General features: G+C 40.3%; 2 protein-coding genes across 4 annotated transcripts in view; one reads left to right on the forward strand and one right to left on the reverse strand.

Annotated features, from left to right (window-relative positions):
• Window positions 1–4629, reverse strand: part of filip1l (filamin A interacting protein 1-like) — a 72980-nt gene extending 68351 nt beyond the window's left edge. Inside the window, exon 1 of the mRNA XM_044344612.1 lies at window positions 4281–4629. The gene's annotated coding sequence lies outside the window, so the exon portion shown is untranslated. The remainder of the gene's footprint in view (window positions 1–4280) is intronic.
• A 7536-nt stretch (window positions 4630–12165) lies between these two features.
• Window positions 12166–15765, forward strand: LOC122975986 (translation initiation factor IF-2-like). 3 transcript variants are annotated; one of them, XM_044344207.1, is made up of 8 exons: window positions 12166–12482; window positions 12587–12653; window positions 12826–12959; window positions 13077–13175; window positions 13814–13998; window positions 14586–14643; window positions 14716–14778; window positions 14905–15765. In XM_044344207.1, exons 1-8 carry the CDS (start codon window positions 12312–12314, stop codon window positions 15544–15546), a joined length of 1419 nt encoding a protein of 472 aa, XP_044200142.1. In that variant the 5' UTR covers window positions 12166–12311; the 3' UTR covers window positions 15547–15765. The 3 variants fall into 3 exon arrangements, with proteins under 3 accessions (XP_044200142.1, XP_044200144.1, XP_044200143.1); XM_044344209.1 differs by having other exon boundaries at window positions 14887–14979; XM_044344208.1 differs by having other exon boundaries at window positions 12167–12482; window positions 14926–15765.
• Window positions 15766–16314: the final 549 nt, after the last annotated feature.

A 16314-nucleotide genomic window follows, 5' to 3' on the forward strand; every position in this document is an offset into this window, starting at 1 on the left:
AGTCGCTGTACGCCATGTGTCCCTCAATCCACACAGTGAAGGCCTTCTTGTACTGGTCGACCCCTCTCCAGCAATCTCCCAAAGCTGCAATTTTGTATGCTATGCTTGATTTTTTTAAAGGAATAGTCTGGGAAATACGTTAATTCTCTTTCTTGCCAAGAGTAAGATGAGAAGATCAATACCTCTCTCATGTCTGTATGGTAAATATGAAGATACAGCTAGGAGATGGTAAGCTTAGCTTAGCATAAAGACTGGAAACAGGGGGAACAATCCTTGCTCTGTCCACAATCTCCTCATTCTTTAGCACCACATTGATGGTACTGTAGTTGTTCCTCTGTACTAGTACTGTACATTTACAACTAAAACTACTAAACCAGCACCAAAATGTTATTCCTATTGAGAGTTTTTGGAGATTATTTGGAAGTTTTGCCTTGATAAAGTAGGACCGAAATTCCTGACTCCACCTCTTCTATTTTAGAAATTTATTACAAGGTAACATTAGCTAGAAATGAGACCAAAGCCATTGATATCCACCGCATGTCAACGAGACAGAATGACAGTTACGACCCATGAACCTCTCATCAACTGTCTTCTCATATCTTGTGACTGTTATCAGTTCGGTCGGTGGAGCATTTTTCTGGATGCTCTGTCAAGATATGATGGAAATACGAGAACATTATACTGTGAGAAAGCCTGTTAATCCACACTCTTTACCATCCACTGCCAAAGTGAAGCATCAGGAATCATTCTGCAGTTTTCCTCTTAACATTTAGCCCTGTTACACTTGGTCTTTACAAGAAAGAGACACATTTTTCCAGTGATCTACTCTCTCTCTCTCTCTCACACACACACGCACAACTTAAAACAAAGTTAAAGACATTTTCATCCTCTTGGATTGTAAATCCAGACTACAAGTACTTTTTAAGGGCTAATCAAGAAGAGATTTACTTTGATTAGTTCACACTCACTCTCTTCCATGCATTGTTCACACAACCAAACAAGCTCTCCTCACTGATGAATGAAACACCTTCAATAAAGCCTTCGAGCCACGCCGTCTAATCCACCCTACAGCTGGTGAAGCTCAAGGTGCCAGGAGGTTTGCCTTAATGCGTGTCTGGTTTAATGATCTCTGCCCCACTACCCTCAAACTGTCAATCACTCTGAGAGGGAAACAGTTTGCAGCAAGGTGCTCTGCTGCGGAAAAATATTATGAAGACGTCAACTTTTGCTATGATACGGTGGTTAGGCTTCTAACTCTGTGATGCCTCATGAGAGGTTGCATACTGTTTGCCAATTGTTTCATGATATTTAGAGGCCTAAAGAGGTAAAAACCAAGGTTTGTGTAGTAGAAATATTGCATGTTACTCCCGTTTATCATCCCACAACCCATCAGATTTATCTTGTGACCTGCCCTGACAGGTTGGGAACCACTGCTGCATGAATTTATTTTATTTAAATCAAGTACAAATTTCCATCTGATATTAAAGGCTGTATGAGATTTGAGCTGACCAATATATTGAACTAACCTTTTACCCTCCTTTCTGTTTTCTGATCAACTGGCTAATAAAAAAAACTCCACAACAACCCACTGACGAAGATGATGAAGCTTGCCAGTTGGCGTATAGATGAATTCACACACAACACAACTCCACTTCAACTCACATGACCCTACAAACACCAAACACCCTAAACTTGCTGATCAGTCTGTCGGGTTGCCCTCTTCCTCTCCTTCTTTGACGGTGGATTACCAGCACCAGAAGGCTAATGGCTCTCCGCCCCACTACCGTATGTACTTAAACAGATTAGCCTGTCACTTCTAGGTCCTGTTCACACCTGGCATCAACATGCATCTTGGGTGATCCAATCACAGGTAGACAGCTCTAAGTACGTCACTTCACACCTGGCGTTAGAACGCGTCTCCACATGCGTGACCACTTGTGATCAGATCTCACTTCCCCACAAATAAACATGTAAATCATTTCTGTTTACAAAGACTAAATGCCTTGTTGGAAATTCAAAGAAGAAGAAGAAGAAGTTTGCAGACCTTGTTGTGCAGATAAAATCAAAACTCTTCGGCCCAGATGGAAATCAGACTGTGTGTTTTGTCTGTACTCCATGAGAATCCATTTTGCCTGTTGTTGTGGCTTCTTCTTGTTGTTTCGCACTTTAATGTGACACCGATGGCGTGTAAATGAGTACGTACTTGAGTAGGCGGTCCTTCAGTGTGGCCCAGGACTCATTTGAGTACACACTGCTAAAAGAATGTGGCCCAGACCACTTCTGAATGCGATCTGAGCAATCGGATCTCAATGCGTCCTCGATTCGTCTTGGGCGCAGTCACACCTGAACTTAGAGCTGTCCACTTGTGATCAAATCACCCAAGACGCATTTTAATGCCAAGTGTGAACAGGGCCCTAGTCACAAGCCAAATCCCAATCCTTTTAAAGATGCATCTGGATCGGGCTGGGGTGTCCTTGTGTCAGCCCAAATATTTACTCACAGGAGGGAGGATTGTGGGAGTCTATGAGGGAATGTTTCAACACCTGTTGATTATTTTTGTGATTATTTTAGCCCATAAAATGTCAGAAAATATAGAAAAAAATTGCCATTTCCCAAAGCCTTAAAGTGACATCTTTAAATTGCATATTTTGTCCAACAAACAGTCCAAAATCCAATTTACAAAGATTTATAAAATGGCAGAAGATGTAACTTTGAAGGAAAATGCTTTGTATATTGACATCATGCTACATTGTAGCTTTGTACTGACGCTGCCGTTGACCACATTTAATTTGGTCGCTCCCTGTCACGACAAGATCAAAACTAAAAAACAGACCCTTCATACGATAAATGCAACCATAAGCTTTCTTTATTCATAACTTGTGAGTAACCGCAAACCATAACGCATGGTGTTGATCTCTGAGAGGGATCCTTTTTTTGGTCACATCTCTCTTTGACTTTGCTGACCATCACATACCAACACATCATCAAACTATGGATGCCAGCACAGGACGTCCCAACGTGATAATGACTTTGGTATTTTTTTTTTTGAGCCAAAGTGGAAAATAGAGTCTGTGTCTGGGTTTCACAATTCATTTCAGCTCAAGTGAAAATGCTTTATTGGATTGACATTTGACTGTCTCTCTCTCTCTCCCTCACTCCCCTTAGTATGTTTCCAAACTGAGACACGAGTGCAGGCCTGGTAACTTGACCCCCCTCTCCCTCTCCCTCCCTCACCAGTCCTCCTCGCACTAAGATACAGTATGACACTGCTGCAGGTTCTCATGGACACGCTGCCCTTTGGAAATTCCCTGGCTGCAACCAATACGACCCATCAAGTAACACCAGCGTCCGCTCGACAGTATCACTGCACAAAAGTGGATGAATTATCACCACAGCTTTGATATGGTGGGCAAATTGACCACGGGGTGTGTTAGCGCTGCCAGGGCAATATCATGTTCTGCTCGCATCAGCAAATTCAATTGAAAAGCGTTGGTGATTTATTCTGGTTTACTGACTTTGAGCTCAGCTGCATCATTTTCAGCAAAAAATACAGTCAGTCATTGTAGAGAGATGCATGCAAATGAAAGACAAATAAACATAATTATGATCAAAATCAAAAACAGTGTATGTCTTTTGACTGCTTGGCCAAAAAAAATCAATCCAATTAGAGCAAATTTGATCCAAATAGATTAAATCAAGATTATCAGACATTCCCTGTGACACTCAGAGCCTCCCCGTAGTCTCTCTCCTCTGGCCTCTAATCTCTCTATCTGGCTAATTAGCAGCAACCTTGCAGCAAAGCCGCCACAACCCAGATTACATCCCACTCTTTAACTGTTCTGCAAATCCACTCAAATTAGACATTTCAGTGCATCTGCACTTTAAGCTGTTGTTCACAACACACTGCAATATGGTCTGTATCTTTGCAGAGACACATAGAAATACAATAAAATCCAGAAAACTTTTTTTAAAATGAAATGATGAAGAGCATGTACAGTATTTGTATAACATTTATGATAAATTAAACAGTCATATCATATATTATAAAAATCCAGATATATCACACATATCAATATGTATTTGCTGAAGATTTCAGTATTATTTGTATAGGTGAGACCCCCTCACAAACACACATAAACACAAGCTTTTGCATTTTTCATGTTTGCCTCCAGAATAAAAGAGATGAATATTAGGTTTGTCAGAGCATCCACACACACGCACACACACGCACGCACACACACACACACACACAGCCACTCCAAGCCAAGCTCCAGTCTTACCTCTTGTAGCAAAGCGTTAGCCCACTGTGCTGTTGTGCCTCTGCAGTGCCACTGGCTGTGCCTTCAGCCTGCCGGCTGAGATGAAGCGTTATCCTCAGTGTGAATGTTTGCTCTGCTCTCCTTCCCGACGGTGAGCGTCCTTTTTCTCTCCTCCGTCGCGTCCTCAGCTGGCCTCTTGTACAATCCAGGTGGTCTGATAGGTGGGAAGAGAAGAGGAGGAAGAGGCACGTCTCCTGACAGACTGAGGGAGCTGCTGTGTGTCTGTGTGTGTGTGTGTGTGTGTGTGTGATGATGTCTGAGGCTGGGGACTGTGAAGACAGACTGTGTGTGTGTGTGTGTGTGTGTGTGAGAAAGAGAGAGCAGAGGGGGAGTCAGGACCTGCCATGCAGATATCAGCCCTGTTGCAGTTAAATTTAAACCACCCTCCCTTCTGACACCTTGAGCCACGGCTGCCCTCCCTCTACAGCACACACACGCTCGGACGCAAGCACACACAGAGCTCTGACGGTACCATATGGCCCTTGACGGAAGACTGAGCCCTTGGGAGTCTGTGACTGTCCCTGAGGAGAGAAGGAGCGAGGGGGGTGGGGGGGTGGGGGTGGAATTTAGACATTTTCTGCCAGAGCTCGGTGACAAAATGAAAACAAAAACGGCACCAAAACTGTTAAGTTATGCATCGCTTTTGTGTTTTATGTTTGCGCTCATGCTCATTTAAGAAACTCTGGATAAAATCTGACATGTCACACCATGTACTGCTCCTGAAAAATCCTATAAAGTGTTATCTTTGTCACCTTGGATTGGGGTGGGGTTGCACCAAAATAGGTACCTGACCCCTCCGCTGGTTTATAAAACTGTGTTGCTTTCTGATGCAGACTGGGACAAGGCAGGGGAGGAGAGGGAGGAGAGGGAGGGGAGGAGGGGGGGGGGGGGGGGGGGGGGCCGCAGACAGTTGAGTCACAAGCAGTGCCTTTCTCTCAGCAGACGTCAGAGCCGTAATAGAATTATGGGTATTGTTCGGCTTTAGATGGCATGCAAAGCTAAAATAAACTGCTTTTAAATTAATTCTATTCAAAGACTTTGCTCAGGGGCTTTTTCAGGACATGAAAAATATCAGACCAAGGTGACCAAATAAGGATTGACATGTGGATATGTGTGAATGTGTTCCTCTGTGTGTGTGTGTGTGTGTGTGTTGGTGGCTGTGTGTGTGACCTGAATTGCGTCAAGACTCAGCCAGAGTCCTCCAGCTGTCAGTGGTCCCTCTCCTTGACGCACTGCCATAAATCTCCTGGCCAAATCTCTGTTTTTCACCTTTATTTACCCAGGTGTGTGTGTGTGTGTGTGTGTGTGTGTGTGTGTGTGTGTGTGTGTGTGTGTGTGTGTGTGTGCGCGCGTGTGTGGCATGACAATCTATGCTGAGTGCTTTACAATTGCTCTTACACACTCGAAACTCCCCTTCCGTAGCTCTTGTCAGCCAGTGGATTGGTGAGAGTTTGTGAAGGAAGGAAAACGAAGCTGGTTCCGGTTGGTTGATCGCTTGTTCCACACTTGATTTTCCCAGCAGATCCTTGAGGTGGAACTGGTAAATTTTTCAGCAAGAAGCTCTTTTTTTTTTCTAACTTTTCTCTCCAAACCTGTCTTACCTTTAAACATCCTTTTTTCAACACGTAGATGAAATGTGCAGTCATTGCAACAGTAGACGAGTAGGAGAAATGTTACGGAGCTCTTATTTGAGTAGAAGAGTGGAAAAATGATTTAGTAAAAGGAAAATGATGTGAGATACCTCTTGAAAAGTTTTTTAGCCTAAAGTGGAATATGGGAAGTAACTCAGCAACGTCTGATTGCAGCTTTAGAAAATGGAGCGTGAAAGTTAACTGAACAGTAAATTAACAATCAGAGGCTGACTTGATTTGCTTGCAACAGCAAATGTGCATCTCAGTTATAAAGCAAAGTATGACAGCAAATAATGTGTGTAAGGATTTGCAAAGCTCTGTAGCTATATAAAAGTGTTAGGGATACCTTCGCTCTTGGCATTCAGTGGCACATAGTTGTCAATCCCAGTTATATATGTTGTCATTCTATACATTTTATACAGTAGTCTACACTGCTCCTGCCATATAACTATTACAGCAACCAGTGACCCATAAACCCTGTGAAGTAACATTATCATTTGGGGTCAAATTGTGGATATGATGTAGAATTTTGTTTCTCCAGCGTAGAGATTAGCTTTGTTGCATGTGTTTTCCTTTTTTTTTTATGTACGTGTTTTGGTATTTGTAGCATTTCTTGGCTTATGCTTTCACTCTTGTGTGTGCTTTCTCCTTAGGGGCCACCATACTTAAGAGAGCTCTTAAAGTGAAGAAATGCTGAAATCATAGAATAAAAAAAAAAAAAAAATTCTTTAGTACAAGACTAAGTGGCTGCAGGAAGCAGGGGGGAAAAAAACAAAGTTATATCCAAACAAACAAACCCTGAATAACCTGAATAACAGGGATCTAGTAAAATGCTGCAGATTACATTGTGCATGAATTATAGCTGATCTTAACCTCAGTAGAGCAATGATTTTTATTTCCCCACTCAATGAATCAACACAATACGCCAATAACAGTATTTCACTGCCTCTACTAATTTCCTTTTCCCTTCTGACCCTGCAAGCAGACGAAACAGCAATCAAGGATATAGAAAACTAAGTAGTGTTGTCTTAATCATAGAAGGCAGAATGTTAATGATTGATAATGGATTTCAGTGCTATATATGTTGACAATACACAGTCTAACACAGCAAAAACCAAGCTGTATGTGTGAATTTATACATTTTCTCTCTGCATGGAGTGTGTATCGCTGTGAACTCAGCAGTGTTTTGGTTCCCTGAACACATCTTGGCACAAGACAGTCTACTGATGGATATGGTTTACAGCTTAGGCATGCTAAATGCTTGTGCTGATACATTTCATTGGCAGCTCTGTCAAGCATTTTAAAAGCTATGTGAAGTAATGTAAGTATGTGCATATGTATGTAATGAAACTACATGTATGTGTGGTGAAATTTCATAGGGTGGCCAAAAAAAGACAGTAGATAGACAGAGAAATATTACCTGATGGACATGAACAAACCTGAGCTCAGGAAATTGAATTTGCAGCTTCGAGTGCGGTGCTAGCATGACAGGCGCTTATATAGAAGAGAAGTTGTCTGAATATACACAACGAGACTGAGACCGGACCTGAGATAACACACATTATTATAAAGTCTTGAGCCGGTCTGAGGTGTGCAGTAACTTTACACGGGTGCTCACTAATCACAAACATCACAAAATTAACCTTACTGACAGCTCTGAGCGCGGCAAGACAGAGAGTGCAGGCCTTGAAATTTCCAACCGGCCGTCTCTCATCACTCGCAAATGGCTGTGTGTGAGTGTGTGTGTGTGTGTGTTTATGATTTTGACATGTATATATACACGTGCATGTGTACATGTGTGTGCATGTTCAGGAGTATCTTATTACTTTACTCTCATTCTCTTCATACGCTACCATATTCAGTCATCTTGTTTGTTTGCTTTGATGATTATTCATTAGTGATTTATTTTTATTGAACAAAAAAAAAAAAGATCATAAGATGAAAAAGTCAAATTAGAGGAACAAGACAGCTAAATAGCAAAAATATAGTGTATACATATACCATTAATAGAACACCAGAGTGCATATATTTACAGTATGTTCAAAACAAACAGTGCAGTTTCCTGATATTCCTAAATCAAATATTCCAGATTATTACCAAAATGTATGTAATGTCTATAATATTTATGAATATTGTAAAAACTTATGTACCGTAAGTAATTAAATTCCTTTTGACACTCCCAACTGTGTCCAAAAAGGAATCATATAGTTGAGACTGAAAGTTCATTCTTGACCTCAGAAAACAGCAGCTGATGAAACCACAAGGTCCATTCAGTAGCTGAGCTGGAGCTTTTGATCATACCACGTGATCTTCCTCAGCAGATGGAGTTTCCTCCGCCGAGGAAGATCATGTGATACATTTGAAAGCTGTGGAACAGCTACTGAATGGCCCTCGAAGTGAGACTATTTTGTCCAGCCTCCGTGTGAGTCATTATCTAATCATTTGCATGTTACAATTAAAGAGAGTCAAACTTTTCCTCACAATTTCTGTCCTTCCACATGAAACTCTGGGAAATCATATTTTAAATGTTGTCAAAACTCTCTACAAAAGTTTGTTTTTGCCCAAATTTCAGTTGAGAAAAAGGCCATGCTGATGCAGAATACATGTTTTGAGAGTGAAACCAGGATAGTAAACAAACGTTTCCATTTTCTAGTGAATTACTGGCTGAATTTAGCTCTTTCTAAAAAATAATTGCTTTGTTTTAAATGGTCACAAGCCCAAAAAGTCAAATCATCAATATTGTTACAAATAGAACATGTCACAATTAGTTCCTTTAACGACCTGAGACAAGTAAAAAAAACACTTTCAATTGCCCTGTGCCGACTGTCCGTACTAAACTGCACTAAATTACATGATGTCTTTTGTTTGTCTGGGTTAAAGGCTAAAGACTCTCCATCTTTCAGGCAGTAATGGCCATAACCCCTTTTCCATTAGTCTCTCAGTGAGTCAGAGCACCTGTCTGTCCGATTTTCAATCTGTATCTTACACCCACAGCCACCGGGGGGCTTTTTTATCAGTCCCTTTACGACCTGTCTGCTTGGCCTGCTCAATACGCTACATGTCGGAGCAGCTGTAAATGGCCTTTTTGGGACCCTTCTCTCGGCACCGGAGAGCTTTTACATGACACAATGGCCAGCGTGCAGGGTTTCAGGGAGTCTGGATGATGTCTGAGAGGGTGTGGATGCAAACAGGGGCCATTTGGGGTTTTCAAAGAATGTGGAATAATATCCAACACACAAAAAAAGTCTCTTTATCCCTTAAGTTAAATAATGTATGTGTGTCTGCTGTACCTTGTTATGATTGCTAAGCTCTTTAAGACAGAGCGTTGTCTTTTTTCTGTTAAATCGTGCCACATGTGCCAAGAAAAAGAATATGAGCGGTTTTCAGATCACTCAGAACATTTTTAAGGACACTGCTGTTAAAACAAGTATTTAGTAACAGCAAAGCAGCTATGGATCCTCTGCTTCCTCCCTGTGAAAAAACAGATATACATGGACGACAGAGATACTTACACCAGGGAGGAATTGTCGGTATGAAGAAGATGAGAAAAGTCATTTTGAGTTTGATTTTTATTGAGTAGTGATTTGCTACCTGCAATGTAAAACCATGCAAATGTTTTCCACTTGACTATGCCAACTCGCTGTCATAAAGCACCAATTTATTACACACACACACCCTCTTTGACCCTTTTCCTTCTTCCTCTCCTCCCTCGGCATTATGGGAGCGGGCAGTTTAAAAGCAGAGGTATTTACGAGTCAGCACTCTCCTCTTGAGTTCCTGGAGCTCCACAGAACATGTGGGACTGGCAGTGTGACACCACCAGCTCGGTTTAAAGATAGACAGGGGTTTTGGCTATTTTGTATCAGGGTCCATCTGTCTGTCTGTACACCTGCCTGTCTATCTGTCTGTCTGTCCAGTTGAAGCATGAACTGGGAGTGTGAAACTTACTCAGCATGTGTGAAACCTTGTGACCTGCATGACTTTAAGAAAGAAAATCAAACACACAACAGCTTCTTATCTAGAACTGGATGGTTCTTACGCTTCTGTTACTTGTGCTCATTCATTCGAAACGGCCCTAAAGTGTATCTGTGCACTTTATCTGTCAGTTTGTTAATGTGATTCCTCTTGTAGTGGTGGGAGAAGTAATTAGATTCTTTACTTAAGTGAAAGTAACAATACAGTAATGTGAAAATGCTCCATTACAAGTAAAACTTAAGTACTGAAAAGTACTGAGATGATGCAATGTAAAAGTATAATTACTGTATAAACAGCATTTTAAGGATGTAGATGTTTAGCAGTAGGCTAATTTGACTGATGTTTATACTATTGGGTCATTTAATCGTTTAAAAACTTAAGGTTACCACTGCTACTACATGTGCAAAGGTTTGAGCAGCTTAAGAGTTCAGAAGTCTCAGATTCTTTTTACAGGGTCTCAGACCTTAATCAGCTTGTTAGGCCTGAGGCATGTCAACAATTGTCAGCTGTTTCAAAGCTTCACAAATACTCAAATACAGAAACCTCAGGTTCCTCTAAGCAGCTGTGTAAGACTGAAAAGTTATTGATGCCAACAATGCAGGGGAAGGCAACAAGAAGATAGAAAAGTGTTGTCAGCTTGCAGTTTCCATGATGTGAAATGTAATTAAGAGATGGCAGTTTTTGGGGGAATTGTGGAGGTCAAACTTTACCTGCATCCTCATCATAAAATCCAACGTCAGAAGTATGAAACAGAATATCTACAGAAGCCTGTACGTGCTGCGGACTGATGAGGTTAAAACAGAACTCTTTGGCCACACTCTGCAAAGGTATGTTTGGAGAAGAAAAGGACTAGCGTTTAATGACAAGAACACCTGGCCAATTGTTAAGCATGGGGGTGGATCTATCATGCTTTGCGGTTGTGTTGCAGTCAGAGGCACAGGAAACATTGCACGGGTGGAGAAAAGAATGGATTCCACTGAATACCAGCAAATTCTGGGAGCAAACATCCCACCGTCTGTAAAAAAGCTGAAGCTGAAAAGAGCATGGCTTCTACAACAGGATAATGATCCTAAATAAACCTCAAAATCCACCATGGACGACCACAAGAGACAAAGGTTTTGGAACGGCCCTCACAGTCCCCTGACTTAAACATAATTGAAAATCTGTGGGGGGATCTTAAAAGGGCTGTGCATGCAAGACAGCCCGGGAATACTGCAGAACTAGAAGCCTTTTGCAAAGAAGGATGGGAGAAAATCCCAAATATAAGAATTAAAAGACTTTTATCTGACTATGTAGGGTGCCCAAACTTTTGCACATGCCACAGTGATGTTTTTATTTTTTTTTTATTTTTATGTTTTATTCAATTTATGACATAAAAAGTATATATGTATTTATGTTTGCAGAAAATGTTGTGTTTTTTTCATATCCTACAGAGACTGTGTTTATGTATTTTCAATTAAAAAAATGTTATTTGTGAAGTGGGGCCCAAACTTTTGCATAGAACTGTATCTACATTCAGCCTGTTGTACTACATGTACTGCACTATACCATACTATACTGTACAATACTATATTTATACATACTATACTATACCATGATATACTCTAAAATACTGTTATATGCAACATCATAACTATACTACACTTTACTGTATTATATGATGATACACCCTGCTGTACAATACTGTACTTAAAATATTAATATTTTATAAGGTGATCATATGTTCAGCATGTAAAATCTATATCTGCTGAGTAACTACAGCTGTTAGATAAAACAGTAGTGGAGTACAATATTTGCCTTTAAGATGTAGTGAAGTATAAGTACAAAATGAACATGTATAGTGCAAGTACCTCTAAATTGTACTCCATCACTGTGCTCTTGTGTACTGTAATCAAATAACAGTTTAGTAATGTTTATATTTTCATTTCTCCTACATTCACTAACAGTAATGGAGGCAGTCTAGTAGTAGTTGTACTGGTACTGATGGGAGTATTGATTATAAATAAAAACTAAATGCTCATAATTGACTTTCACCGGTTTAAACTGTGCAAAAAGTGCTACATTTTAGGGTAATTTTCCTTCTTTTATAAGCATTATATAAAATGAGGTCAAACAATGATTTCAAAACATCTTTCACCTGCACTTTAAAACAGTAACAATCTGACTCCATCTACTGGCCAAAGGGAGTAATCACCAGACTTTGAGCCACAGGTGAAAACAATAATGAAGTGATTAGTGAAACACAGCACCTGTTGAAGCCAAAGGTAGCACGCAGGAAAGGAAAAGACAAACAGCACAGTGTTGAGCCGATGCAGTAGCTGCAGCTTTTTCCCCTCCTTTTTAAAACCTTTTGCAGTAAGACAAAGTCTCAGACTGAACCTCAGACATGTCAGGGGGATATTTTGAAATCTCAAGAGAGAACTGCAATTTTGGGAATTACATCCCGTCAGGTCGACAGCTTCCCAGGACTCCTCCTTTGACGGATGTGAAGAGACACCTGGATTTTGGCGGTGAAGATCCAAATAATGATTGTGCAGAACTACAGCAGAATGTGGAGGTACATGCAGAGATTATGCTTTATTTTATAAGCTCTGTTTATCCAACTGAATCTTATTAGTACGATAGCAGGTAAATCTGTTTACTCCTCTCACTTATCAACAGGCAGGGAGTGGAGATCAAGATGACCCAAACAGGACATTTGACTTGAACACTCATGATGCAAAACCAGGTACAGTAATACCTGCTTATGTTAATAGACATGCTTGGTATGATGGTTCTGCTTTTTAGGCTCCTTCCAATCAAGTGAATAAGTTTTTATTAGCAGGTATTTTATCTTCATACTGTAAGTCTTTCCTGGCTGTATCCTGCACTAAAAGCTTTCCATGTTTGATTTTTTTCAGTCTGCTTGGAAAACATTTTTAAACCAGATGACCCCAAATCATTGCTAAAGGGGATGAAGGGGTATTCGTTGACGGCAGGTGACTTGGAGTTCATAGAGAAGATGAAAGAAGAGAAACTAATTAAAAAACTACAAGTAACGTCTGCTTTTTCACTCCGCTGCTCCTGCTGCCTGATTATAATCATCGTTGTACGGTTTCCCATGAAGATGTCAGGGTGGTGATGTAATGGGATACTGTGACTGTGTTCTCAGGGAGACCTGGAGGATGTGCAGAGGTTGTTAAAAAAGGAAACGATGGCCTTAGAGTTGACACTGGCTTGCAGGGAGAAAGCACTGGCTGAACTTAACAAGGTCAGTCTCTTTTTTTGAATTGTATTTCTGAATTATAATAAACAAGGAAGGTGACAAGAAGACGACTTATCTCAAATGTCAGCTTGTCAGTTACAAACCATGAAGTTTTTCAATATGGTTAAACATTAACAGTCTAATTTAAAGGTTTCATCCAACAGCAGTCACTTGATTTCTTCTGTAGCTGCTACAAAAGGCACATCTGACTCTCTTTACCGTCATCGTAACTTTTTTTTGTTTAAATTCAGGCCTTAGGCTGCTACAGGCATTTTTACTGGCATTTTATATCGCCCCTAAAATAGCCTTATTTTCCAAAAAAATGTCTTTCACGTTACGGTAAACGATGGTGTACATGTGAAGTTAAAGATGATGGATCCTTTTAGATCATTCCTCTGGCATTTATAGTCTCCTGGATAACGTTCAGTGGAAATTCACACAAAACAAGCACAAGTGATGACATTTAACAAAGGTTAAGAAGCAGATTGGATCTAACAAGTGCACTGAGCCAACAGATAATCAAAATTTGATAGATAAACTGAATTGCTGATAAGTGTCACAAACACCCAGACAGGTTCCTTGAAATGTTTGTAAGGAAGATTAAATGTGTCTGTTCCTTTTTTTCCCCCCCTCCTTTCTGCTAGTTTCCATCCTGTGAAGAGCTCACTGAGTGGGTTAAAGTGGTCCTCAAAATGACATCACCATTGTCTGAATTATCAGACCTAGACGCCAAGTCTCTCCTGACCATGGTGACGAAAGAAAATGTCCAAAAAGCTGTGGAAGAGAAGAGGATTGGGCTTACTCACATGGAAAAGATGTTGGCAAACAAGTAACAAAAAATACCTTTTGTTTAGAAGGAGCCATGTATCACATTCTGAGTCACTGAAGACAGTTAGTGTTTCATTTTTAAAGGATCAGCCAGTGTTTCTCATGCATCACACTATTCACGACAGTATGTTTCGTTTATTTTGCACGACTGCCTACCATTTTCCAAAACATACCACGTTTTTTTTTTCTTAGGTTTTACTTTTTCTACCTTCCAGTTAGCCATTGGTTTCTTTTCCATAAGCGAGAACATCAACATGAGTTTTCAGTTTTTCCTTGTTAAGCTACAACAATACCTTGAACAGAAACAGTAGTCTTCTATTTCAGTGCACTCATGTACTTGTGGGAGACTCAAACACTCAAAACCAGACTTGAACAGCAAGAATGCAAGAATAACCCCAAATTCACATTCTTTTCACAAAACTGTGATTGCTTATTGATCGTCTCACATTTTTCCATGGGCATAGCTCATAAATGCTGTGCAGCACTGGGCAAAATTGTCCATCTCTGTATATATATATTTTTTTTCTGTGTAAAGGGGAAAAACGGGGTCAAATGCTAACATGGATTCCTCAAAAACATCTGTGTTAGGAAGAAGGAGGAGGCTGAAGAGAGAGGGCAGCTTGAAAAACAAATTGCCAATGAACAGGTAAGGAAAACTCAAACTTATATAACATTTTAGTGTCTTTCTTTTTGACCATTTTTTTATCTGTACTTTCAGCTGAAGGTACAAGGGTTGATGAGCCAGTTATCGGACCTGAAATCTGAACTTGCACAACAAAAGGTGAGAATCGGATTTCATCATATCTAATATATGTTTATCACTCTCGGTGGCAAAAACAGTGAGTTGAATAAATGTTGCATCCAGTAATTGTACTTTTTTTTTTTTAAGTATTTACTATACTCCTAGATAATAAATCTGATTTTGCAGGAAGCTTATGAAGCTCTTCAAATGCAGATCAACATCCAAGAAGTGAAAGAAAGCCATGCGGATACATTAGAGGAACTGCAAGTCGCCAAAAGCCGTGTGAAACGAGGAAAGGAAAGAAAAAAGGCTGTTACACCTACTGAAAGATTGCAAGATGCAACAAACCAAAGTCAACCAACAGGCATGAACTCAAGCTCTCAACAAACAGTGATTGAAACAGACAACCAGACCAGCTTGAAAGATGATGCACATATGAACACAAATGAATCTATGAAGACATCAACAAAAGAGCAGACAAAACCAAAGTCTGGGGTAGAGAAACCGACGAAATCAGTGAAGGCAGCCAGAGGGCCGCAGAAGAAAGCGGAGGAGCAGGAATCAAATTCAAAAGAATCAGTGAAAGCTGTGAGAGGGAGACGACAGCCTGCTGGACCCTCTAAGACCGCAGCTCCACAACCGAAAAACCAAAGTAAAGTGAAAGCTGGGGAAAGACAGTCCACATCACAGCAGGCGGCTTCTTCGCACCGCAGCAGAAACAAAGTTGCCGTAGCTGAGGACAATGCTGGAGAGGAGGCGCAAAACGTCGGCCTGAGAAGATCCAAGAGGATAGCCAGTAGGAGGTGAATGTTTTTGACTGACTGTTGAGCAGCACCACTGACATGGTTTTGCTCAATGGTGCACCTAATGTTGGTATAAGTATTACAAGATTACACTTGTTTTTACTTAATTAATTCTAAATAAAATGTAATTCATCTTTTAAGGGTTGTATCATTAATCTGTCATAACTGCCACTGTTTTATTCATGTAAAAAAAAATAAAATATAACCTTTTTATAAGATTGGATTCATGCATCATGTGTGTTAATTGATGCGTGGTGCTTTAAAAGGGCACTCAATTTTACACATCACGAGGAGTACTACTCAGTGTGCGAAAACAGTTGTGTAATGTCTTCTCAGGCTCTGGAGGAGCTTTTTAATGTCTGAGAAAATAACCCTGAATGATGATATGTTGGCCTAATGAAAGATGCTATTGAGTTGCATTATGAGAAATGTGTATTTTGGAGCTGGACCCATACTACTGTAGAGACTAAATGTCTGGATATGTCACTTATGCTGTTTTGTTGTCCTTGTAAGTCGCCCCAATTTCATGGGAATGTGGTATTAAATCACTGGAGCAACCATTTAAAGCTGATGCTAATGTCCATTAATGGTGTGCAGTGAAGTACAAATAGCATTTACAAATCAAATTGTTGCATGTTGTGTGATAAGAGCGTTTGGTTTAGCAGTGTGGGTGAACTTTTGACACTCTTTTTAAAGAGAAGTCAAAGGTCAGTCGGCTACAGAGCAGCAGCGTTAGAGCTGTGAGGATTAAATGTTTTTTCATTTAACGTCT

The sequence above is a fragment of the Thunnus albacares genome, chromosome 24 (genome assembly GCF_914725855.1).
Source record: "Thunnus albacares chromosome 24, fThuAlb1.1, whole genome shotgun sequence".
NCBI lineage: Eukaryota > Metazoa > Chordata > Actinopteri > Scombriformes > Scombridae > Thunnus > Thunnus albacares.